Source organism: Triturus cristatus, chromosome 4_1, assembly GCF_964204655.1.
Source record: "Triturus cristatus chromosome 4_1, aTriCri1.1, whole genome shotgun sequence".
Lineage (NCBI taxonomy): Eukaryota > Metazoa > Chordata > Amphibia > Caudata > Salamandridae > Triturus > Triturus cristatus.
The window spans coordinates 976,724,072-976,751,873 of record NC_140585.1 but is presented as its reverse complement, the minus strand read 5'-3'; the positions used below and the strand labels follow the sequence as shown (position 1 = coordinate 976,751,873).

The following is a 27,802-nucleotide window of genomic DNA, read 5'->3' as shown; positions in this document are numbered from 1 at the left end:
CACTCGCAAGTACACAATTGACCTCCCCGTCCACATCGCAGCTTTGGCCCACTTATGCCAGTACCATCAACTCCAGTTCGTCAACCGATACTGCTGCCTGCAATGCAACCTGTGGGCCCCACACACTTCATTGCCCCATCTCGCACTGCAGCCTTGGGTCTACCAATAACAGTGCTTCAGCAACGACGACAATGCTACTTGCACCGTGACCTGTCAGCACCGCAACGAGCACTGCCGCGCTTTACACCACAGCCCTTGTCTCGCCGATGCCGCTGGACTCTCATCGAGCTGCTGCCTGTTCCGCGACCTGAAGGCACCGTTCGTCACACCGCTCCGCTTCACACCACAGCCCATACGCCTGGCGGTGCTCCCAACTTCAAACTCAAGGAGTTCAACCTGCAACGCATGTGACTTCAAGGGCCCGATGACACCTGCACCAACTTCCGAAACCAACGCATGCTGAGCCGCTCTTCCGGAGATGACCGCAAGGTCCGACGCCCTGCATTTCCAAAGGTACTGTTTTAAGTGTCTCCCTGACACGGTAGCTGGCCTGCGAAGTCTTGGTCGGCTAGAACTGTTGGATTTGTTGTTCTTGACGCCGTGATAACCCAGGACGGAGCTATCATCTTCAAGGAACTGTTTTTAAAGTCTATTTTTGCTTTATTGATATGTTGGATTTTTATCTTTTTTCTCACGGATAAATATTGAATATTTTTCTAAAACTGGTGTGATGCCATTTTGTAGCGTTTTCACTGTATTACTGCTGGTTATGTGCAAATGCTTTACAAACTGCCTCTGGGATAAGCTTGACTGCTTTTGCCAAGCTACCAAGGGGGTGAACAGGGGTTATTTTAGACATGTAATCCCCTTACCTGACTAGAGTAGTGGATTCTGTCTGGCTAAGGTGCATACCGAGCAAACCAGAAACATCATTTCTAACACATTGGCATTTATAAGCCCCAGGGGTAGACCCGTGCGCCCCCTTCTTTTTTTACTACTGGCCCGGGGAACTGACCCACCAGGGGGCCTTTTACAAACAAAGCGCGGGAGACCAGCTTAGTTTTTTTGTGGGAGTCGCAGATCCTGCACGACTCCAGCTGAAAATTTTTTTTTTTATTTTTTTTTTCTTGGACTCAGGTTCAAGCTGAGTCCCAAGATGGCTGCCAACACCTACTGGTTGAAGTGTTTGCAGCCTATCACATTTCACCACGGGACTGTTGAATCCTCGGAGGATCCATGTCCCCACATATCTATATTTGGATTTTTTATAATATTTCATAAACTACTGAAATGATTTACACCAAATCACAAAAAGGCACTTCCATGGAGCAGCATCTACCCTCCTGCCAAATTTGGTGACATTCCGTTCAGCAGTTCGGGCTGTAGCTGTGTCTAAAGGTCCTATGGGAATTAACATGGTGAATATTCTAATGATCACTATAAGCTCCAGGTCGTTTTGTTTGGAATTGCTAGGTAGCACAGTAATAATAATAAAACAATGTATAGTTGACTTGGCTCACACCAGACACTTTTGCAAGGAGTAAGTTATAGTTTGTATACTTCGTAAATTGTGATTTTTGGTTTTAAACAAAACTGCTCAGTTGTTCCACATTATTTTTATTCTTTTTACTATCTGTTTAATGAACAATCAAGAATACATACAGGAACCCTTTATACACTTTGCATCCACAGGTATAACCCCAGAAGTGGTGAATGAGTTTAGCTGGAGAAAAAACTTCAAACTCCAATATTTCACCAATTCTCTGAATTGGTGTTCACTAACCTTTTTTACTCATAAAAGTCTCAACACTCCAAGAAGGAGCATCGGGAGGGGGAAATACCGAGTGACAAAAGAAAAAGGAAAAGACAGAGGTAATACTCCATTAATTTATGAAGTCGCTCCCTCTTCCCTCCCTTCCCTGCAGACCTTGCAATTGCTATGGAAGATATTCACCACAGTGCAGTCTCAAAAAATGCTTATGCAGAGTTCATCTTGGAGAAGAGGAATTTCTAGCCCAGATGCTCTCCTCTCAGTTTAACTGGGTATTCCACGGAGGGTACAAGTTCTCTATTCACTAATTCCTGACAGATAGCCATCAGTGCTATCTTATTTACCAATGTTTGTTTTCACAGGCCTTGGAAAACAAACAGTTTCTATTCTTCCCACATTATCACTTTCTGCCATACTTAAGAACTGATCTCACAAGTCCACTAACTTGACCATCACCATCACAGCAGCGCCTGTGCTTCCGTTGGACCAACTCAAACTTCATGAGAGCCAAAATGCTTTCAACGCTAAATTACAACACTTGTTCATTTCAACTGCCTATGCTCTTTACAAATTGGTTTCACTGTCCATCAGTCAGCCCAAGATGTATGACATCATTAACTCATTGCCTTCCATTGACCATTCAACTGTTAGAATCCTACGAGACAGTGTTTCCAGCTCTGCTAACATATCTTTCAATGCAGCGTTAAGTCAGTCTTTTCTTTCAAGTCTAGATATGGAATTCATCAGGGCCTGCTCACCTTCTGCCAAGGCAGCTTCTTCCTATGGTTAGGAGGACAAGTTTTCGCTGTTGACTTTGATGATTTCCCTCACGAAATAGAAAATCAACTCTAGCCCTCCTCCTGCCTGAAAATTAAGCTATCCACCAAAAGCCGAAGGATACAGGCCGGGAACCAGCAGTGCTACAAGCCCACCACCAGGGTAGGGTAGGTCCTCCAGGTTAAACTGTGCGGCTTGTTCCTCAGTGTCGGACCGCAGAAGGCTTGGTTGCCATGGGGCTGCTAATGAGGGGGGCTCCAATCACCTGAGAGGCATGAAGTTATTCCACTGGCTACCCACAAGTCCACCAGGCACATCCTCAGAGCTGATATACACTGCTGGGGATCCAGTTAATCCTACTTTCCTCATATAATGCTTTGGTGTTTGTCTACCTGTGCCTAGTGTCTCAGATGCCTTGCTTTCTGCCTCTAACGTGGGGAGCGGATCCTTGCGGGAGCACCTCCATCAGCGCTTTCAGCGGAACCAACAACTATCTGCCGTTCTTCCACCTCCAAAATTCACTATCACACTCCGGCGGACCCCAGAGATGTTATTTAGCCTACCACTGGCCTTAGAGAGATCTCAAAGCCCAGATTCATTGAAGAAACCCAAAGAAAGGTTGTTGACCTGGCCTCCACAAGGACATGGCCATATTGCTGCTCAGCTCTCTTTAGGTCTGGCTTGACAGCACAGCTGCACTCAGACATTATGTGAACAACAGAAAATGAGCTTTCAGAAGTAATACTGAGATAGGGGCGGAAGCTGTACCTACATATTTGTTTGCTTGAGTACAACATTTGATTGGGCAGAAGCTGAGTGCTTCCACTGAAAAAGAGTTCTTACATTGTACATGTTGTCCTGTGGGAAATCTTATGTGCAAGACAACAGAAGTGAGTTGGTTAATGGGGCAAGCCAATTATCAAGGCTATAGGCCTGATCGCTTTATTATGCAAAGTTACAAGAAAGGCACCTGGCATATTTATTGTGAAAAGCATATGTTAAAGTCAATAGGCATATAAGAATAAATTGTTCAGGCATCTAAAAATAAATTGTTCAGGCATATAAGTATGAACTGTTCAGAATTGTTCAGCAGAGAGGTACATTGTTAGTTGTCCTGTAAGTGACAGCACATGTCTGATTACCTGTGCACATCCTCCTGAAAATGCTTGTGTTTTAGTGCAGGACTGATGGACCAGTTCTTTAGTTTTTATATTTTCTCCTATGATAGGCCCCCTTTCAATAGTTCCCCAGACAGATCTACCGGGCCACCTTCTGGTTCTTTCCATCTGCTGTGTGCCGCATCCCATGTGGCCACTTCCTCTAAACCTGGAGACCATTAGGGAATGCCTCTGTCCATAGGGTATCATTCTTCGATGGCCGAGAGACTGGTTCTAAATAAGGTGGCCATGGTGGAATTTAAAAACGATAATAGACTATGCACAATACCTCTCGCCAAGGAAGAGAGTGAGACCCGCTACTGTGTGTAGTTCGTTTAGGCATTTTTTATTCATAGGCCAGACCGTTTGGCATTGCCAAGCTTGTTCAACGACCTTTCGGAAAATACGGCAAACTATTTTGATGTATTATTCTGCCACAAATTCCTTCAATTTGGCCCATCTTTGTAAAATAAATAAAATGTTATAAAAGACATAATTTGGGACATCACAAGAAATACACGGTCTAACTCTACAACCAATGCACTGGCGTAAACACTAAATTTAAGTAAAAAGCTTTGCACGCTACCTGTTGAAACAGCCACACAGATTTGACTCTTGGTGTCCTGCGTGGACAGGCATATCCTGTACTCTGTGCAAGGAATTAGCGCTGAAAATGTGTAGCTTGTTCCAGACGATGAAACTGTTTCCAAGAGCCCGCCCTTCACATCGTGCAGGACAAGCGTGACGAAGGATTCGTCTCCCACGAGAAAATCCGGGTTCCACAAAACTTCTAACTGAGTAGCAAAATTGCTATTCACAGTCACTGGAAACAAGTCGCTGGCAACTAAAATACACAATAAGTAAAAGACATGTTTTCAACCATCTCTAATTACCCATTGTGACATTCAAAAGTATACTAAATGGACACTGCTATTTCATTCTGCGTTTAAAAATGATAACAGTGCTCTAATTTCCAGTTCAGTAGGCTATAAATCAGGGATACTGGAATTATGTGGTAGCTGAAGACCAAATTATGCGGCAGGGCTGACTACATTTTGTGGCAAGAAAAGGTACATTTTGCAGTGAAATGCAGCACATATGTGATAGTATTACTTCATATATTTGTCATTTTTGCACATATAAACACAGTCTGGACAAAGCTTTCAAGATATTAGTTCCAGTTTAACACGCAGATGCATCATTAAGCATTTGCAAGATGACAATATTTGTGAAGGGTTTCCCACTGCACGGAGACATGATTCGACACATTTTTAGTAACTTTTGATCCGAACTAAACTATTTTTTTGTTAAATTCTGCAGGTTATGCAGCAGATGATGTTGATTATGTGCCAAATTCGGCAAATCTATAATTATGGAGAAAATGCTGTGGTCACAGAAATGCGTGGCCCTGCCTATAATTAGGGCTCCCGGTTTCATGATATTCATTTTTTTGACATGTCCGTCTGCATTTATCCATATTTGTCTCTTGTTCATTTTTTCTGTATTTATCCCTATTTATTTTGGGTTTTGTGAAAAAATTAAGCTGAAACGTGTATTTCCATATTTAACTGATACATGTACACTCTTACTTGCATGCCTGATATGAACACCCACAGATAACACATCAATACATTTATATGAAAACATGAACATGTTAGCATCAACCATGTGCATATTTACTGCAGTTTGAACCTCATTACTAAAATGTCTTTCTTTAAGACCCTTACCTGTCAATCTGTACCACTATTGTGCATACAATGCAGCATAACACGTTTTCAAAGGCACTAGCACAGTTGCTAAGTTTTCAGAGTGTTATGTGTGAAATGTTTATGGCATGAGTCTGCCTCTGTAAAGTAAAGGGTAAGAATAACTAGTTTCCTAGACCCAGTAAGCACTGCTTTTAAGGAATATATCACAATTACAGACAAGCTCATTGATAGTTCCGAAGTCATATTTCTTTTACTTGTATTTAAATTCTTCAAAAAATCTTTACTAATACTGAGACCACTCCTGAATTTACCCAAAACATATTTTCATTCACAAACATAACATTTGTTGATAACACATTATTTAACTTATTTTATGCTCTTAACCAAGAGCGTAGTGCCCAATGGATTTCGGGATGAACTCCCTTCCTCAGGGGCTGTGTAGCATAACTGTAAAAACAAACAAATGCAACAAGTTGGACTTGAACCCAGCAGTAACAATTGAAAAACTGTAGTAACATGAAATTTCAAGTTATATACTCAATTGCGAAATTTGTTTACAATGTTGAACACAAAACCATTAAACATGTCCCAAAATGATACTAGAGCTGAAGAGTAGCTAGACCCAAACCACCTGTTGCTCCTATCGGAGCAGTGTCCATGTCAATAATGAAATCTTAATCAGTACCATTCCAGTTGTACAACACAATGTAAAACCCTTTCAAGTGTAAAACCAATGTATCTGAAAAATCAAGTGATTTCAAGAACTTACGCATTTAGCTAAAAATAAACTGTAATAAATCTGCTGGAATCATCCTAATGAAAATAAATGTTCAACAAGAGGCAGATTTTGTTATCTGCTCGAAACGAGAAACCTCCAGACGAGGACTCCCGATATGTATCCAATCTTCTCGACCTGGTAAGTAACCGCAACAGAAAGTATCTGTCAGATCACATAAATGGCAGTCTTGGCCTTAAGAAATAACCGCGTGCCAACGCAACAATAGCTCACCTCTTAATCGTATGTGTCAAGGACTCTAGTCTTGTCTTGAATGTACAAAGTAAGAGACGATCACACACTTGTGAAATATATCCGGTACGAACAGCGTTCATAGTTCATAGAGATCAAAATATGACTGTTACTCTGCCATGTGCATCAGAAGTACGGTCGCCATGTTACTATGTCTGCAGATGTATATACCTATACCAGGTGTCAACAACTGAATCAGAAAAAGGCAGTTATCAGTTTAACAAAAAACATTTCAAAAGGTAATCCCGTCTCAGACATGCAAAAGTGGAGAAAAAAAAACACGCTCGTAAAGTATATCTAGCGCAGACACCATTTCAAAGTTTCTGACAGACAAAATAGGCTCCTACCTCTGCCCTGTGTCTCAAAATCGCGGCCGCCATGTTACTCGTTTCAAGTATCACTATACCAATACGGAAATGTCAATGAGAACTATATGGAACACTGAGATTGTTTAAACAACAAAGCGTGGTACTAGGTGACTGAATCAACGATAATTTGCCCAGGTGAGAGTGTGACAACATACTAAATTATGAAAGAAATATGTATTAAAAAAGTAATCCGCAGCTGTTGGGGTTTCATCTGTAGTTACCACAATGAACACTAAGAATCAAACCAGCAGATAGTCAGTCCCAGAGACCAAAAGCTTCAAAAGTTAAAGTCAAATGTTAATATTTACGTTAAATAGCTGGGGTACTTCTAACATGTAGTACTACCAATCGTACTATACTGAAAAGATAATAATAGAAAACTAACCTAGATGTCCCAATTTCAAACCCTGTGAGGTGATGAAAACACCCGAAGTAGACAAAGTGAATATCAGATCAACAAAAAAACAGAGTAGAAGCCAACAGTATACAAAGGTAAATGAGCTCATTAAAGATGTTAATCGCCTGTCAATACCCAAATGTTCAGAACATGGTGCGTTGTAATTATTGCAGTCGCTCATAAGAAGCAACTCATGTAATTTTTGTCATTTAAGCCTTTTGGGACTAACAAATCAAAACGTCTAATCTAATATGTCTCTCTTAGCAACAAAAACTGAGCCTTGTTGCGTCCTGTGTGTGTACGTACTGCTTCAATTATTTGGAATCGTATTTGTGAAATAGTGTACCTGTGTTCTAACCAATGAAGAGCTAGATTTGAATAGCTGTTTTCAGTCCGAATCATACTCTTATGTTCAGTGATTTGGGTTTTAATTTTCTTCTCAGTTTTTCCAATGTAAAGCATGCCGCATGGGCATTTGATGCTGTAATGCACGTTCTGTGAATTGCAATTCGTAGCGTGTCGAAGTCTGATGATTTCTCCTGATCTTGGGTGTGAAATAGTATTTCTCACTATACAATTGTTGCAATTAATGCAATTCTGAATTTCTTTTGTTCTTGTATGATTGAGAGTGCCAGTTGTGTTACGTGTCGTTAAGGATTCTTTGTTCTGGTGTAGGCAAATAGAGGTTTGGTGTCAAAAAGTCCTCTGAATTCTGGTTCAATCAGTAATGGTTCCCATCTACGATTGATGATTTTTTCGATGGTTGAGGACTTTGTGCAAAATTTAGAAACAAACACAACTCTGTTTTTTCAATAATTGTTGATGGTCCAGTTTCATGACTTTGTCTTCAGAATCATCAAGTAATTGAGCAAGATATTGTCTTTCAAGGTATCTGGCTTTACTTTTTTTAATCATATTCCGGCAATATCAGTGGCGAGTCTCCGAATTCTATGAAATTGAGAAAATGGTAAGTTTTTAGTTAAATCCGGGGGATGGAAACTGTGGTAAAACAAGGAGTTGTTTCTGTCTGTGGGTTACTTGTAAACAGTGGTATTTAAACCTGCCTCGGTTTTTTGGATCCACACATCCAAGAAGGAATTTCAGTGTGATTGTTCATCTACTCTTCAGCTCTAGTATATTTTTGGGACATGTTGGCATGGTTTTGTGTTCAACATTGCCTACAAATTTCCACCCTCCGATTAATGACTACTTTCACACAAAGCCCTCACCTACTAAGGCAGCATGTACTCTCCTGGTTTATTGCAAATCTTCCCTGGAGTCCTAAAATAAGATGATGTGTGTCGTCATCCACAGAAAGGAGCTCTGGCCCTAGACACTGTCTGGGCCAAACCTGGGTCTTTCTCCTACTGGGGCTTGAAAGTCTGGGAGGTCCCTAAAACATGAATGTTAGCAATTCTTGAAAATTTGAGATGGCCCTGGTAATGGATGGTAGTAATTCCTACCACCCTCATTTGGCATCTACAGGTGAAAGGAGCAACTGGTATGGCTGCTTTTTGTTTTGCCAACTGTTCCGATATCCCTCCCAGATGGTTAATCCCTGACAACTGATCGCTTGTTCATAACACCTCTGCTTTATGGGACCCCAAGGCCAATACATTGTCTTCCAGCAGAAGGCAATTTAACAGCCAGCCAAAGATGTGTACTGGATCCCTGGAGTAGGGATGAGAGGCAACTATGTTCTGAACAAGTTCTCTCTCAGGCAGCACAAGGTACAACACTTTTCCACTACAGTTATCAAAAATATACTTACTCCAGTAATAGATTTTAGAAACTAATTTGAGAATAACTTATTCATCTCTCTAGTTTTTCTCTGGTCAATGTTATAAAATAATAATTTAAAGCTAGGCCCCTTCATCAAAAATGCAGCTTTACTTACATAGTAAAATATTTATTCCATTGTGTTCACTGTGAAGGCAAATGATTCCCATTGCGTACATATTAGGCACGTACCCCTGTGGGCTTAGAAGACACTCTTTAAGAGTTTTTATATACATTTATGAAATATGAATACACTGGAAAGGTACATTTCTCAGCCACGTACCACTAAAGTGCCAATAAGCTGCTGTCCAGAGCTATACATTCTTTAGGTCTAGTGTTTGCCAAGACCCTTTGATTTTACTAAACGTATATGTATACTATAACTTATGTTTAGGAGCTTTCAGCCAGCACTCTTCATCCATTGAACTGTAATTGTGTCAATCACATTTTCATCCATCCACTACAGTACACAGCATAGGGCAACTGGTCAGCTCACGGTCAACTTTACTGAGAGTGATTGCATTCTGCCCTTTCTGTAGGAGCATATCCACACACAGTATTTCCTTTCAGTGGCAAGGGCTACTATGGCAATGTGTGCTTTTTTGAGGCCAAAAGTATATTTTTACTATTAGACAATTTTGTTTTGGATTGTCAATTGCCCAGCAGCATCCCAGCAATCAAGTTTTACAAAAACCAGCACAATGCCAATGCCAAACTTATTGGGTTCACTAATGCTTGTTGCCATATGTGTGGGTGGGTTAAATACACACTGCAGCGCACGTATCACATTCAACTTCCTCGCCATTGGTGGAAACTCTGCACCACCTTACAATGGACTTGTTAGAGAGTTCAATACACCAATTTGGAAAAACTATTTAACAACACATTTTAGGGGCGGAGCATACACACTATTGTTGCACTCGGTGGCAGTGTCACTTTGCACAAGACTTCTAAAACCAGCTAAAATAAAGTTTAGAAAAACTCAACAGACCTGGTTGACCTTGCAAAAAGGTGAATTTGCTACATCACCCTGGTTTTGCTTTTGTATAAATGACCTTTGTGGTGAACCACGCAACCCCTCTGTACGGACCACCACTGCATCCACTTCTTCTCAAAACCCACAGTACACAAGCCTACACCATGCCCCCCCACATAGAAACTGGAGCAAGATCACCAAAGAGCACCTTAACTCCGCCCTCAGCTGCACCCCACCTCCCACCACAACTCCTCCACAAGCTCCAGACTGTACAGAATGCTGCAGCCAGTCTAATCCTCGACATCCCCCAGCGCAACCACACCACCCAACACCTCTGTGATCTCCACTGCCTTTCCACCAAAAGAACAACAACATTCAGGCTGCTCACGCACTCATACAACGCAACATCGGACCACACTACCTCAACAACCGTCTCTCCTTCCAGTCCCCCAAGAGAAACCTCCGTTTAGCTGACCTCTCCCTGGCCACAGTCCCACGCTTCTACAGGACCAGAGCAGGTGGAAGGTCCTCCTTCTACCTCACAGACAAGACCTGGACAACCTTCCCCTCCACCTCCGTCAAAGCCCTACACTGCTCCAGTTTAGGAAAGATCTCAAGACCTGGCTCTTCAGATGACTCCAATGGAGCCGCTCACACAACCCCTAGCGTCTTGAGACTTCAGTGGGTGAGTAGTGCGCTTTACAAACTCCTGATCGATTGATCCTAGGCGAGACCTAAAAAGTGTGTATTGGGGGATCTGCCATTGTATTTTTTTAATGATCAACTTTATTGATTTTTAGAAAACAAGAAAGATTAGCATAGAGAGCACAAACACAGATTTGCATAGGAAACATAAAGGGTACCAAGAATAATGCACAAATATTGCACAGCAAGTATACACTCACAGAGGACAGGAATAACAATTTACCAAAGGCAAGAGTCCCTCCGCCCGGGTCTCCATTAGCCCATCTAATCTGACCATTTGCCCCACACTCTCTGGTATTTGGCCAGACAGCCCCTTTTTTCAAACAAGGGTTTTTACTAAGCGGTGCACCAGTCGCCCCTCAGCTCCATTTAGCTATTGTGGGGGGAGGTCAGGCTGTGACAAGGCCATGACAATGTCCCGCTTGGCCACTATGATGGCAGTCCACATGAAAAGTTTATCTGCTCGGGATCCGTCCAGGGAATCCATAACGCCCAGGAGGAGGGCATAGGGTCGCGGGGTACATGCCAGCCCAAAATGTGCGTGAGCTCGGTTACTATCTTGTCCCAGTATTTCTGGAGGTGGGGGCAAGATCAGACTACATGGTAAAAGTCTGCAGGGTGGTGCCAGCAGTGTGTGCATTTGGGGGAGGGCGCAGCCCAGCTCTGTGTAGGTGTTCTGGGGTAAGGTATACAGTGTGAAGTTAAAAAATGTGGATGAGTCGGAGTTTGGCAGAGGTAGTGACAGTTTTGGGGGCAATCAGGGCGCCACGCCAATCCTCATTGTCTAGGGAACCCAACCAACCCTCCCAGAGACATGGGCTGTTAGTGAGGGCGCGATATATACGTGAGATGCCTCCTTTACCAATATTTCCCATCATGGGCGTAGAGGGCGTGGCGTATCAGCAGGTATCTGTAGAATTGTGAGGGGTACAGGGAGAAATGGTTCTTTAAATCCTGAAAAGTCCGCATGTGGTCTCCCACCCACACGTTGCCCAGTTGGGAAATGCCTATTTGGTCCAATTGCCTAAACCCTTGTAGTGCCACCACCTCACCAAGCCATGTGCCATGCCAGAGTGGCGTCTGCTGAGTCAGTTTGAACTCCCATTGCGTATGACAGAGCCGAGCGCCAGGCCAGGAATACTGTTCGGAGCGCCCTGGGGATAGGGGATCCTAACACGAGTGCCTGGATTCGGGGAAAATCCGGTTCGCGAAGTTCAGTTCAGTACACTGGATCTGACCACCCTCCGGTGAGACAATCATGGAGAACCAACAGCCGTGTGGCTAATAGTATAGTATAGGTATAGATCCGTCATGACCATACCTCCATCGAAGGACGGGATGCGGCACCGGTCGAGAGCCATCCACGGTCTTCCACCCCCCCCACAGAAACTGTGTGATCATGGTGTTAATCTCTTGGAACCAGCTTCGGGGATAATGAAAGGGGGTATTTTGGATAACATACAGGAACCGGGGGAGGATCATCATCTTACATAACGCCACTCTTCCAAGTGGATTAAGTGGCAAGATTTGCCAGCAATTAAGGTCCCCTCTGGCCTTTTTGATGAGAGGAGTAATATTGAGTGCCCATTCCAGCTCCGGAAGCAGAGCGACCCATATGCCTAGGTATTTGAACGACTGACGTCTAATAGGTATGTTTGTTTGCCAGCCAAAGCAATCCCTGGAGGGGTGAAGAGCTACGAGTGTCGATTTGGCTGGGTTCAACTGGAGACCCGAGACTTGTTCAAAGGCTTGAAGGGATTGGAGGCATCTAGGGCCAGAGCGAGCCGGATCTGCTAGGAAAAACAGGACATCATCTGCACATAATGCAATTTTGTCTACGTGATGGTGTCCCCACGTCCAGCCTTGAATCAATTCATCCGTGCGGAGGAGGCACGCCAGGGGCTCCATCGCCAGAGCGAAGAGGAGCGGGGAGAGGGGACAGCCCTGCCTGGTGCCTCTTTGGATGGGGGAACACCTCAGATAGGGTTCCATCAATCAAAACTCTAGCCTTTGGCTCAGAGTACAAGACTTGTACAAAATTCCGAAATTCCTGGCCCATACCCATTAGCTGGAGCACCTCGTTGAGGTAGTGCCAGTCCACCGTATCGAAGGCCTTCTCGAAGTCTATGAGAACGAGCGTCAGATAGGGGGTGAGTGCCTGGTGATATGCCAGTGCTAGGTGGAGGCGCCTTAGGCAGTGTCTGGTGCTACGAGCTGGCATAAGGCCACATTGGTCTGGGTGAATGAGCTTGTTAAGGAGCGGGTGCAGGCTTTGGGCCAATATAGTAGCGTAGACTTTGCTTTCGGTGTTAATTAGGGAGATCAGCGGAAGACCGCACAGTTGGACGAGGGCGGTTGGGTTTTTGGGATGACCACGATGGTGGCCACATCCGTCTACGGGGGAAACTTCCCGACTTCTATCAAGTGCTGGAATAGAGTTGAGAGGTGGGGAACCAGGAGCTCCCGATAGGAGGTGTTTTATTCCTGAGGGAAGCCATCAGGGCCTGTGGTCTTATGGGACGCTAGGTGAGAGATCGCCGTGCTCATCTCTTCCAGAGTGAAGGGCAGGTCCAGATTAGCCAATTCAGGGTGTGTCAAGCAGGGAATGCGGACTTGGAGGGGGGGGGCGAGAAAGTTTGTGAGAGGGCCCTCCAGCCTTCGTGTTGAGTAGAGGCTAGCATAATACCCCACAAAGCCCATGCGATCTCAGGAGCGGTACGGCAAATGGTGCCTGAGGGTTCACGGATCTCAGGTACAATCCCATTAGCCAGGGGATACGAGGCAAGCCTGTGGAGGAGTCTCCCATTTTTATGAGGCGACTGATGAATGCCACAACAGTTTGGCCGACTAATGAGATCTGTTTGATATCTTCACGGACAGCTGCTGATTGCCCATCAAGAGTTTCAGTCTGAGTCGTGGCGGGATCGGTCTCAGTCAGAGGGCCTGCACCTCAAGAAGGGTTAGGTGACTATCTTGGGCACGTACTTGTGTCCGAAGGTGGCTTTTGGCCACCCCCCCGGATGGTAGCCTTACTTGCTTCCCAGAGAATGCTTAGTGAAGATACCGATCCCAGGTTCGCAAGGAAGAACTGCCGAAGCTCCTCCTCGATAGTTTTGTGGAACTCTTCGTTTTAGAGGAACCAAGCATTGAATCGCCAGATAGATGGTAACCCGTCAGGGGAATCGCCTAGGTCCATGAGCATTGCTGAGTGAACTGAGATTCCTCGGGGAAGGATGGACATAGAGGTCACTTGTTGACAGTCTGAGCCTGGCATGAAAAGCATGTCAATGAGTGGTTGAGAGTGTTGTGCCACCGAAGTGTGTGTGTATTGGGAGACCCAGGGGTTCCAGATCCTTCATACGTCACAAAGGCCTAGAGCGATCGCCCACTCAGTCAATTTCTTGGCATGGGTCAGCCTGAAGGGGGAGGGGATACAGGTACTGTCAAGATTGGGCTGCATGACCGCATTGAAGTCTTCCCCCAAGAATCATCTGACCCCAGGGCAAGGGGGAGATGGTGTGAGTGAGGTGCTGTAGGGTTGAGGCAAGACTCGAGGGGGGACATATATGGACAGGAGATTGAGAGTGGCCCCGCCCAGCAACCCAGAAAGAACTACAAATCGCCCTTGTGGGTCCCTGGTAATGTGAGAGGGAACAAATGGGAGGGACTTTTTGAGTAGGATGGCCACTCCTTGGGAGCCCCTACTAAAGACTGAATGCCACACCCTATCAAAACCATAGCGTGATAGAAAGTTACATTGGGAGCCCATGAGATGAGTCTTCTGGAAGAGGAGGACATCAGGGGAGTGTCGTTGGGCATGTTTCAAGAACTGTGCGCTTGATTCGATCGAGCAGGCCGTTGACGTTCCCGGACATGACCCGGAGAGAGTTATATCTTTGGGTCGTGTGTGCCATGAGGGACAGATGGTACATAGGGTATGGTGGATCGCATCATGTGATGTGCTCAGGGCTGGGCAGAGCCCTCGGGGCAGAGCCAAGTGAGTGAGGGTGCTGTGCCTGTGTAGGAATCTTGTGCCGAACTGCTGTGCTATCGGAAAGGAAGGTTGCAGTAGAAAACATAAAACCAAACAATGACAATGGTCCTAACCCCCCCACCCCCACCCTATACTTCTAGAAGGGAAGCATCTGTTGCCCTACAACTGGAGATGAACAGTCCAAGCAATAGCGCTTAGCGCAAGAGTTGCGGGGTGGACCCCTCCACCAATGCAGGATGTGAGTGCAGCATCGGCATTGACTAGAGTTCTACATTACGTTACTGCTGGGTATGTATTTCTAGTGTCCAGGTATTAGTGAATCTTCGTGTCTCTTGTCGTCAATCCTTTGGAGGATCTCAGATTACTGGACTTCGGGAGAGATTAGAGTCTGCGAGCGGTGGATCCAGGGTGCTCAGGGGGATACGTTCCTTAAGGGAATCCTCCGCGGAAATGTTTCTTTGTCTGGGTCGAGAGCCCGGGGGATTGTTCGTATTCCTGGACTTGTGAGTAGGTGGGCACAACAGTCTGGGGGTGCCCGTGTGGCCCGACAACCCCGGCGGGGCTGCATGTGACTTTCAGTGTGCCTGGGCATCTGTCATCCTAATCTAGAAGTTAACAAGTCAAGCAAGTGCAGATGGTCTAGGACAGGGGTACTCATAGTACGGCCCGGCAAGCCTTTAATGGCAAACACAGACTCTGCTCGTGGGGGCCCTGGGATTCAAGCTCTAGTCCGAGTGGAGCTGCTGGGGCGCTAAGAGGTGAAATACAACAAAGCCTCGTTATCGTGCAAATAGTCTCTTAAAGACCTGTGAAGTACTCGGGTGGGGCTGTGTGTGTGCCCTGGAAGGGAAGCTGCCTCAGCTGCCACACAAGCCAAGGAAGGGGAGGGGGGGGGGGGGAAAGAGGTGACAACGAATGACAAGAGAACAGCAGGGTGTGAGAGTCGGGTAAGGGAACAGGGGGTGACAGAGGGCAGTAGGGTGAGACAGATAGAGATAAAGACTAACAGAGACAGGGACAGACAGAGAGAGAGGGTAAGAGGGGGAGAGGGGGAAGAGGGGGAGAGGGGGAGACAGAGGGGAAGAGGGGGAAGAGGGGGAGAGGAGGAGAGGGGGAAGAGGGGGAGAGGGGGAGAGGGGGAAGAGGGGGAGAGAGGGAGAGGGGGAGAGGGGGAGACAGAGGGGAGAGGGGGAGACAGAGGGGAGAGGGGAGGGGAGAAGGGGAGACAGAGGGGAGAGGGGGGAGAGGGGGGGGAGAGGGGGAGACAGAGGGGAGAGGGGGGGAGAGGGGGAGACAGAGGGGAGAGGGGGGGAGAGGGGGAGACAGAGGGGGAGACAGAGGGGGGAGGGGGAGACAGAGGGGAGAGGGGGAGACAGAGGGGAGAGGGGGAGACAGAGGGGAGAGGGGGAGAGGGGGAGACAGAGGGGAAGAGGGGGAGACAGAGGGGAAGAGGGGGAGACAGAGGGGAAGAGGGGGAGACAGAGGGGAAGAGGGGGAGACAGAGGGGAAGAGGGGGAGAGAGGGGGAAGAGGGGGAGAGAGGGGGAAGAGGGGGAAGAGGGGGAGAGGGGGAAGAGGGGGAGACAGAGGGGAAGAGGGGGAGACAGAGGGGAGAGGGGGAGACAGAGGGGAGAGGGGGAGACAGAGGGGAGAGGGGGAGACAGAGGGGAGAGGGGGAGACAGAGGGGAGAGGGGGGGAGAGGGGGGAGACAGAGGGGAGAGAGGGGGAGACAGAGGGGAGAGGGGGGGAGAGGGGGAGACAGAGGGGAGAGGGGGGGAGAGGGGGAGACAGAGGGGAGAGGGGGGGAGAGGAGGAGACAGAGGGGGGGGAGACCAGAGGGGGGGGGGGAGACAAGGGGGGGGGGAGACCAGAGGGGGGGGGGGGGAGACAGAGGGGGGGGAGACAGAGGGGGGGGAGACAGAGGGGGGGGAGACAGAGGGGGGGAGACAGAGGGGGGGAGACAGAGGGGGGGAGACAGACAGAGGGGGGGAGACAGAGGGGGGGAGACAGAGGGAGAGGGGAGGGAGACAGGGAGGGGGAGATCGATGGCTCCCACGCAGATTCCTGCATCACGGGAGCCCAGGGTAAAGCCAGAGTCCGCCAAGTGCCCCAGGCCCGTATGTCGGTCTCACCAACGCCGTCCGCGGCCTAAATCCACAGGCGAGATGGGGGATGGATGTAGGAGTTGTGTGTTATCTGGGTGTGGGGGGGGCCAGTGGAAGTCTGCTTGGCACCACAGAGGGGTGTTTGCCGGAATGTTCTGGGGCCTCTACTGCCACTATTGTCACTCTAGCCCCAGCTTCATCGAGCCCCCTTGGCTACAGTCCAGGCCTGAGCCTCACTATTTGTTAGTGCCACGTTGTGCAGAGGCAGTTCAGCGGGGAGAATGGGTGGGATGTGGTGATGCGGCCTCACCAGCGCGCCTGTGTGGCCTTAGTCTTCAGGCACCTTCAATCAGGAACTGATCGATTGCTTACCTCACCGCTGAAAGCAGGTTGTTTACTGGCAGTCCAGGCCCGCCCGAGCCATTACTATCCTCTGTGCTGCAAGCAGATCCTAGGGCCCTCCAGAGTCTAAGTCCCGCTGATGTTGCTCTGGGGGGCGGGTGTCGGATCCCACGCAGGACTTCCACGTTCAACCAGGTCTCAGGGCCGCTCCGGTGCCAAGGCCAGGCCTCGGGGCCGCTCCGGTGCCAAGGCAGAGTCTTCCGGGTGTCAGTTACCGACAGGTTCATGGTGTGATGGTCTTGCAGGGCCGGGAGGCCCAGTCCCGAACAAAGCGTCCACGCCAGGTCAGACCATGCCCCGGAGCCACCCCGGTTCCAGATCCTCAGGCTGTCAGCTTGGTATCACCCCTGCCTCCGGTGAAGGTTGCAGCAGCCGGTTTTCTGCAAAACGGCTGTGGGTGAGTGCGGGGCTGCCGTGGTTCACCACTGTGTCCCTGAATCCTGTTGGGTCGGACACCGGTCTCTACTCCTGGCTTTAGCCCGTCGCTGCGCGGACCTCACCGGGTCGGGAGCCAGAGCAGTCAGCAGTAGTAAGTCGCCTCTCAGATCGCAGGATGCCCCGGCCCACCGTGCTGCATGGCGATGATCGGCCACTGCGGTTCAGGTGTCCGGGCCTCTGCGCCATCTTGTGCGGGCCGCCAGGCAGGGTCATAGCAGATGGCAGTAATGGCTTACCAGTGGCTCCGTTGTGCATCGGGGGAAGCAGCATGGGACTGGGAGGTTGCACCCATGGTGTCGGATGGCTTGAGCGGATAACGGAGGGGTCCAGAGCACTCTTAGAGTGCGACCGCCATCTTGACACTCCAAGCCACGCCTCCCGCCATTGTATTTTAAGGGCATTACTGTATTATTTTATGAGGACATTATGCAAATGTGCTAGATTTATGAAAGAGTGATTTAATTTTGTATGTAGTTGTGTGCTGATTGAAAGAGAGCATAGTTGTCAACATGACTGTTCAGAGAAAAATGTTTGAATAAGGGTTAGTGCATATGTACTGTCAAGACTGATGTAATTAGTAAAATTAGATACTTTTTTAAACTTATGCATGAAAGTGTACTTATATCTGAAATAACTTTGTACATTTTCCTAAGCTGATATTAATGAAGATTGTAAAATGTGTTAATTGTATAATTATTTCTTTAGACAATATATATTTATTTGCAAAGGACTACATTATTTTACATGAAGAAATATAACATTTTTGAACGATAAATGTCAATAAAAATTTCACTTTGAATTTAGCAACTTAACATAATGGTTAATAGTCTGAAGCTCGCAAAGAGAGGGGCAGGGGGACAGCATGGAAGAAAATGTAAAAATAAAAAAAGACTGTGAAAGGAAGAAGGGGGTAAGTGGAGTGGCTTAGTGGTAGAGCAAGGAGAGAAATCACAGGGGAAGCAGGCATAGCTGCCAAGGTTTCAGATTGCTATGTGTGACATTTTCATAATTTCAGTGTAATTAGGAGTGGCATTTCAATGACTGAGTGACACTCTCGCGAGAACAACAAGCAATTTAGACAAGGGGAAAGAATATCAGAAATTACATCTATTTGAGCAACGAGAAACTAACAAGTCACTGAAATAAAGTGCGCTAGCGGCAGGTAGCTGAAAACTGGGCAGAGCAGAGTCAGAATGTGTGACTGCACAATTTTCAGACTCAGTACACTACAGGCCGAAGGGGGGTCGCAGGCAGTTCAGAATGATTGAAGCATTAATGTTATTTAATTAATAGCAGCCATAGCAAGTTATCTGAAATACTAAGACACAGATGCCTTAGCCTGCCTTTGCCCACGCTTAGCCCCCTGCATCCTCCTTGCTGCCGGCAAACAATCAAGTTATGATGCAGAGCATTAGTGTGGACTCCAGGGCCTCTCTGTCCCACGTGGGACTTGGCCTACAACAGAAGGATCATGTGAGGACCCAACATGAATAGGGTGACCAACTGGCATTGGTGCAAATTCAGGACGGTGAGTGTAAAAATTCAGGACAAAGGGTCAAAATTCAGGACACAAATTCAGGACAGGAGGTCAAAATTCAGGACAAAACTTCAGGACAATAGGTAAGTTTTACAGACACATCAGAGGAGGTCACGCAATAGTATATAAGTAAGCCCAGCATTATCCAAACATATTCGACCATTTGCAAACCTATCATGTATCCTTCCATCTATCATTTCACTCATCCATCCCTTCAACCATTCTTTCACTCACTGATCCATTATCCATCCATCCACCCTTTCACCCTATCCATCTCTACACTCATCCATCCACTCTTCTACCCATCCATCCATCCATTCATCCATCCATCCAGCCATTTACCCTTTCACCCATCCAGCCATCCTTTCACTTACTCATCCATCCACCCAGTCACTCATCCTTCCACCCATCCACCCTTTCAGTCATCCATCCATCCTCCCTTTCTCTCTCCATCGACCCTTTCACTTAGCCATCCTTCCTTCCATCCATCCATCCACCCACCCACCCATCCATCTACTCATGAATCCATCCATTGATCCTATCACTCATCCATCCTCTCTCTCATCCATCTATCCTTTCCCTCCTTCACTCATCTATTCATCCTTTTGTCCATCTACCCTTCCTTTCACTCACTCATCCATCCTTACATCCACCCTTTCACTCATCCCTCCATCCACCCTTGCACTTATCAATTAATCAATCCATCCATCATTTCACTCATCCATCCTTTCACTCATCCATCCACCCTTTTACCCATCCAGCTACCCTTCCACCCATACATTCAGCTATTTACCCTTTCTCACATCCATCTTTCCACTCACTCATCAATCCATCCATCCTCTCTCATTATCCATCTATTCAATCTTTCATTCATCCATTCACCCTTTCACTAATTCATCCAGCCATCCACCCATCCCTTCACTTACTCACTCGCCCAATTTTTCATATTAATTTTGAGATGAGCCTTTTTGAGAAGAGGCCCATCAAGAACTTCACCCTTGCTGCAGGAGCCACTCCAGGACTGGGACAGAAGCCACCCAGGGCGGAGACAGGATGCACCACAGGGGAGAGAGGAGCCATCACTGGGGGGGCAGGAGCCATCACAGCTGGGGGGGGGGGGGGACAGGAGCCACCACATGAGGGGACAGGAGCCATCACTGGGGGGGGGCAGGAACCATCACAGGAGGGGAAGCGGGATCCACCAGGGTGGGCACTGGGGTGGGCATGCAGTATTCTAGTATCATCTTGGTCTCTTCCAGGGTGGGGTAGGGCTTCTCACCCCCTCCTGGACAGGACAACGAGAAGACAGGCTCTCTTTCCAAAATGTTAGTTTGCCACCCCCCTCCACCACCACCACTGTGATGTACAGTACTTAAAGGAGATACTTCAAGAGAACTGATTTAACTGATTGTTCTCCATACTTTGTTAATCAGTGTGGTTGCGATTGTGCCATTTCTATATAGACCGCATGTTTGAAGAACCGAGATTTGCTTACAATTTAGTAACCGTAATTAAGCTCTGTGAAGAGAACCACGTGCTGCCTGGTGTAATCAGGGCCGGTTCTATGATGTTTGGGGCCCTGGGCAGAAAGGGAATGTGTAAGGCCCCTCTAAATTGCCGAGACATGACGCCTTTCAGGGCTGTTTGCATCTGAATAGATGCCCCTGTTCCTGAAGCGTCAGCCCTCCCCCTCAGTAACCTTCAAGCATCTCTTAACAGCTCATCAAGGGCTGAAGGTGTGAGGGTTGCCATCCCGCTGTGCCTCTCCAATGCTGCTGGGATCTGAGCTTTGGTGCTGGATCGTAGTCTGTTACACCCGACCTCAACAGGATCGGAGTCAAGCAGGGAGGTGGGTGGAACTGGAAGCTGTGCCGGCTTTAGGGTGGTGCCACCGGTGCCCGGTTAAAATTACGGACAAATGGCGTCAGTTAAAGAATCCTTCACGGACAACGGACAGACGGCCGAAATTACGGACTGTCCGTGAAATTTACGGACGGTTGGTCACCCTAAACATGAACCACACGGACCGATCTGTAATGGTCTCTAAGCTGCAACAGTGGAGGACTCATTTCTGTCACCTGTGCTCAAGTCTTGCCTGTTCAGCACTGCGGTGCGAGAGTCTGACTCACTGGGCAGGTGTCACTTGCAATGGTAGCAGCCTTCAGAGGGGCGCAGTGAGCGGAGACCGTGACTGCAAGCCTGGCCATCCAGCCTGTGCCTTTTGAAGAGAACCGTGGCGCAGTGCTACCGGCATGGCGGGCAGCAGGCGAGTTGCTACAACTTTGCAAAATTGACTAACAGCCTTTGCACCGAAAAGGGTTCTATGCATTTTACTCCGTAATGCTATTTTATGATAACACACATTGGTTAGTAGCACAGAAAGTTACAGCTGGAAGGCGGAACTGGCGTGAAGTATTTGCCGTTGGAGAGTGCAATTCAGCGAACTGACCCCATTCAACCATATAATTTAAATAAATAACAGCTCTTTCCGTGCAGGCAATTAAAAATGTGCTCCGGAATCTGCCGAGATTCAAGAACATGCAGTGAAAGTTTGGTTTAATGCACTACATTGACTCTACATATTATACCAGTCAATACTAAAAACAGAGGCGTAGCTAGAGCTTGTGGCGCCCGGGGCTATCCCTCAGATTGCCGCTCCTGGGGAGGGGGGGTTGCTGGGGAAAAAGGACAGCGAGCACAGAAAGAGGTCCGAGAGACATGTAGTATCACCGCTAATAGTTACCTCGATCATGCCAGTTACATGCACATACATGACACGGTCCAAGGCTACACAGTTGAATACACCAGTGACTGGCAGAACGAAAGAGAACACACAGACTGCATGATCTATCTGGGGACTCAGAAAACCCGCATGTGACATCCATCAGAGAGCTGCGTGAATAATTACCTGGTGTCCCCTCAGCACAATGCAAACATGCACATACATGACACTGTTCAGGGATGCATCATCTACAGCTGACATTAAATGACCATTCATCATGGTCCCCCCATTACAGCAGTGCACTTTGTGATTTGCATGGTACATGTTCTTTGCAGCAGGCACATTAACCCTCTGTGCTACTTTTCCAGGAGTCAACCCTTACGCTAGACAAAACTCGGATCTCTCTCTAGGAAGAACATTAATCACTATAGTTATCGTGACATTTTGATCGTTTCTGAAAATTGCTGGAGGCCAGGAAGGAGGCAGCAAGTTTTTTTTAAACCATAATATACTTGCAAACACTACGCACCCACCCGAAATAGGTACCCAGTGCGGTCACACCGTTCGCATCGCCCTAACCTGCTTAAGGTTCATGTGACCTCAGTGACAGAGTCACAGCGACTGGATCACTGTTGCTCTAGGGTGTGCTGCTTTAAACGGCTGCCCGCAAGACTGGAGATGAACTTCAGTATGGATTGTGGTGGACAGGCCTTCAAGGTTTACCCACAATTGACACCCCTAGGGTACACCTGCTTGTGCTAAGACATCAAGCCTTCTAAGGTCTAGTGGGGCCTTGTAAGGTCTAGCATGGGAATATGCTCCCTTGGTAGAGTGGTCTGGTGGACTGGTCATGAAGGCTGAACCCGGTTCCCCAGTTCCAAATTCGACAGCTCTGGCCATAGTGCCACATCCTCTCCCCCACTGAACACCATACTTGCCCACTGAGAGAAACTCGCATTGCCTTCAGCAACTGTGCCCGCTATAAACACTTGGAAGTGGCTCAATTCAAATTATGCACTTGATAAGAGTAATATGCTGCCTAAAAAAAAAAAAAAGTAAAAGCAACCACTCATAGGGAATGCAAGATTAAGTAAAGCATGTGAAATGTAAGCAGAAACAACATGGTTACCTTAACGATCTCTCACTCACTATTCAGAAATCAGCGAGTGGTTTTACCTGAAAAGTTAAGGACATGACTAGAGGGCCCTGAAGGGAACCGTTTCAATGTTCATTGCTTATATCCTTACAAAACGTAAGCAGTATGGTATAAAAAGACCACATCCATAAACACAGAGCCATGGTACACATTGTGTTTTCCAATCCATCCATCAACCAGGTATTGCAGTACCTCCAGGAATGGTACACTTCCCCACCTGGGGACAACAATGCTGTTCAAAGAAAGACTAGAAAACAAAAGTAGCACTTCACTGGCAAACTCTGTAAAGTGAGGCTGATGTATTTGGAAGTGAATAAAACCAATCTGGCCACTTTGCAACCACTCTGTCTTGCTTTATTTAGTTATGTATTTATTTTTCTTATTTAAAACCTTCTATTTCTCTCCATCCCGCTGCACTTTGGAAGAGAAAAATGTCAGAAAAAGGGCATTTCTCGCAAGAGTGTTTTTCTTTTTTGGATCCATTTCACCGGGAAGCAACTAAATGAAAGAAGTAAAGACAGGTTGTGAACCGTTTCTTCAAGTCACGGTTTTCAGTAAGTGAGGAGCAAGACAGAAAGAGAGGGAATAATAGGAAGGGGGGGGGGAGGGGGAGGACAGCTGCCAGCACAAAAAAAGAAGGACATTACCCGAGTCCTATTCCTTCTCTGCCCGTCCCCGTACGTCCACGAAAGCAAGCCGAGCCTTATCTGAATACCTTTGTCCGCCCCCAAAATAGTGCCGCCTGGGGCGGACCGCCCCCACCGCCCCACCCTAGCTACTCCACTGACTAAAAAACAAATTTGACACTCAGCTGGTCTGATACTTTCATGCGAGGAGAGCCCCGGCATTCCGGTGAACGGGCCGACGCCTGCCTCCTCAGAGTCTGGCCGCAACGACGCACTCACACGGCATGGCAAACGCGCACTGTTCCCCGCATCAGACTCACTCGGGTTCAGTAGCAGGCGCAGTTCAGAGCGGAGTGGCACAATGGGCTCCAGCGGCCACTGTGGTCCGTGGGGTTGGGTCCCAGGGTCATCACTCATTTTAATTTACCACCGTGGGGCAGTGCGAGCAGCAGTGGCGTAGCTAGGGTGGGGCGGTGGGGGCAGTCTGCCCCAGGCGGCACTATTTTGGGGGCGGACAAAGGCTTTCAGATAAGGCTCAGCTTGCTTTCGTGGACGTTCGGGGTCGGGTAGAGAAGGAATAGAACTCGGGTAATGTCCTCTTCTTTTTTGTGCTGGCAGCTGTCCCCCCCTTTCTTCCTATTATTCCCTCTCTTTCTGTCTTGCTCCTCACTTACTGAAAACCGTGACTTGAAGAAATGGTTCACAACCTCTCTTTACTTCTTTCATTTAGTAGCTTCCCGGTGAAATGGATCCAAAAAAGAAAAACACTCTTGCGAGAAATGCCCTTTTTCTGACATTTTTCTCTTCCAAAGTGCAGCGGGATGGAGAGAAATAGAAGGTTTTAAATATGAAAAATAAATACATAACTAAATAAAGCAAGACAGAGTGGTTGCAAAGTGGCCAGATTGGTTTTATTCACATCCAAATACATCAGCCTCACTTTACAGAGTTTGCCAGTGAAGTGCTACTTTTGTTTTCTCGTCTTTCTTTGAACAGCATTGTTGTCCCCAGGTGGGGAAGTTCACCATTCCTGGATGTATTGCAATACCTGGTTGATGGATGGATTGGAAAACACAATGTGTACCATGGCTCTGTGTTCATGGATGTGGTCTTTTTAAACCATACTGCTTACGTTTTGTAAGGATATAAGCAATGGACATTGAAACGGTTCCCTTCAGGGCCCGCTAGTCATGTCCTTAACTTTTCAGGTAAAACCACTCGCTGATTTCTGAATAGTGAGTGAGAGATCGTTAAGGTAACCATGTTGTTTCTGCTTACATTTCATATGCTTTACTTAATCTTGCATTCACTATGAGTGTTTGCTTTTACTTTTTTTTTTAGGCAGCATATTACTCTTATCAAGTGCATAATTTGAATTGAGCCACATCCAAGTGTTTATAGCGGGCACAATTAGGTCATAGCTGAAGGCAGTGCGAGTTTCTCTCAGTGGGCAAGTATGGTGTTCAGTGGGGGGGAGAGGATGTGGCACTATGGCCAGAGCTGTCGAATTTGGAACTGGGGAACCGGGTTCAGCCTTCATGACCAGTCCACCAGACCACTCTACCGAGGGAGCATATTCCCATGCTAGACCTTAGAAGGCCTCACTAGACCTTAGAAGGCTTGATGTCTTAGCACAAGCAGGTGTACCCTAGGGGTGTCAATTGTGGGTTAACCTTGAAGGCCTGTCCACCACAATCCATATTGAAGTTCATCTCCAGTCTTTCGGGCAGGCCTACAAAGCAGCACACCCTAGAGCAACAGTGATCCAGTCGCTGTGACTCTGTCACTGAGGTCACATGAACCTTAAGCAAGTTAGGGCGATGCGAACGGTGTGACCGCACTGGGTACCTATTTCGGGTGGGTGCGTAGTGTTTGCAAGTATATTATGGTTTAAAAAAAACTTGCTACCTCCTTCCTGGCCTCCAGCAATTTTCAGAAACGATCAAAATGTCATGATAACTATAGTGATTAATATTCTTCCTAGAGAGAGATCAGAGTTTTGTCTAGTGGAAGGGTTGACTCCTGGAAAGCTAGCACAGAGGGTCAATGTGCCTGCTGCAAAGAACATGTACCATGCAGATCACAAAGTGCACTGCTGTAATGGGGGGACCATGATGAATGGTCATTTAATGTCAGCTGTAGATGATGCATCCCTGAACAGTGTCATGTATGTGCATGTTTGCATTGTGCTGAGGGGACACCAGGTAATTATTCACGCAGCTCTCTGATGGATGTCACATGCGGGTTTTCTGAGTCCCCAGATAGATCATGCAGTCTGTGTGTTCTCTTTCGTACTGCCAGTCACTGGTGTATTCAACTGTGTAGCCTTGGACCGTGTCATGTATGTGCATGTAACTTGCATGATCGAGGTAACTATTAGCGGTGATACTACATGTCTCTCGGACCTCTTTCAAGTGCTCGCCGTCCTTTTTCCCCAGCAACCCCCCCTCCCCAGGAACAGCAATCTGAGGGATAGCCCCGGGCGCCACAAGCTCTAGCTACGCCTCTGGCGAGCAGCTATGCAACCTAGCCGCCTCCCAAACTTTTTACTACAGCCGCAGTAGGAGGATGTGATGACACGTACCGTGGATGCAGAATGTAGTGCTGCGGGGAGGTGGGAATCTCGATGCTTCCATTGATGCATTGTAGCCACCAAGCCCGCCAGGAGCATCGCGCACGCCACTGCGAGCTGCCACTCCAGCTTTAGTTTAGTCATAGCAGCGTGATACAGCTTGACAGCAGAGGCAGGCACTATGCCGATTATGCTTGACTTTGCATTTCAGTGCGGTGATGCGGACCACCAATGCATGATGCATGGTACCTAGCAGGGCTGAGTAGGTGAAGCACATAAGAGGAGACAGAGAAGGACAAATAAGGAAACAAGTGTTAAGAGGTGCATGTGATGGGTACAGCACAAACAAGGATGGTGAAGGAGAGCAGTGAAGGTGGTACATCCCTGCAGAAGTAGACTGCTGAGCAAGTGTATGGGAATGAAAGACATAGGAAAAATGTCTTGTGAGAGTTGGACTAGAGGGTTCAGAGAGAGGGTGTTGTGCAATAGCATGGGGGGAAATGCGCGAGTAAACCTGTGTGGGGAGAAGACGTGCCAAAAAGCGTAAGGAGAGCAAAGAGAGTGAATCACAACAAAAGGCTGGTGACAGAGCAGGAGAGGTTATGGGAGGATCAGTGAATGTGAACAATGAAGCAGGAAGAGTGTGGGTGGAACAGCAGTGGAGGGAGTAGCCACACACAAGGGAGATGAAGAAAGAAGAGTGTGTCCTCATGTAACGTAACTGGTGCTATGTAACACGCCGGATTGGATTTGGGTCAAGTTCGCGCTATATAAAAACTTTGCACAAAAAAAAAAAAGAGGACAGGGGTCAAGGCAAGAGAAAACGGCGGGGGAGGGCAGATGAAGCGGATGTGAAAAATGAGTAATGTTTGTGAGGGCTATAGTTAGTATATCTAGAAATAATGACGATTTTACTAACTTTAAAGAATGGACAGCTTACAATGTACTGAAACATGGGATTTTTCTTGCGTTCTGTTTTCACTATATTACCGTTTACGCGCTGCCTAAATATTTTACACATTGACTTTAATTTAAGTGTGACTGTTTTTGTGGCAAGCAACCAGAGGGTTAATTAAGCACAGGTTTATTTTTTTAGTGACTTTTGTGGTTCACCCTAAAAAGGAGTGTGCTTACTACTTGAGTGGAGCTCTCCCTCTCTCAACCAATAACCCAGTTTCTTACACATATGTATTAATAATTGTTTTTATGTGTTTCTATGTGCCAATATTTATGTGTCCTTGTCTGTGTGCATGTGCGTTTGTGTGGTTGTAATACTGGTCTTCTTGTTTTCCATTATTTAAAGTACTTTAATGAAATTGTAATGTACAAGCAACTTTGCCCACTGGCTCCCATGAACTGATTAACAGTAACGAGGGACAAGGGATGGTAAATAGGCCGTAAGCATTGCATTCATAGAAACAAGAATATGTTGTGTTTGCAATTTAAAGCAAGCATTGGCAAAGCCAATAGGTCTCAGCAATTTGAGAGCTATTGGCATTGTCAATCTGAATGTTTTTTTAGCTAAGGATTTTTCACTGGCTCCCGTTTTCTAAAATATGTGTTACAAACATGTCTCAGAGTACC

General features: G+C 47.0%; 1 protein-coding gene across 4 annotated transcripts in view; it reads right to left on the bottom strand.

Annotated features, from left to right (window-relative positions):
* LOC146855927 (uncharacterized) overlaps positions 1-27,802 on the bottom strand; it is a 651,622-nt gene that overhangs the window by 510,197 nt on the left and 113,623 nt on the right. For 3 of the 4 annotated variants that reach the window (XM_085653872.1, XM_085653873.1, XM_085653876.1), the window contains exon 6: positions 4,292-4,549. The exons of the other annotated variant lie outside the window; for it this stretch is intronic. In XM_085653872.1, coding sequence (XP_085509998.1) covers positions 4,292-4,549 — 258 coding nt within the window. The remainder of the gene's footprint in view (positions 1-4,291; positions 4,550-27,802) is intronic. 4 annotated transcript variants of the gene reach the window in all.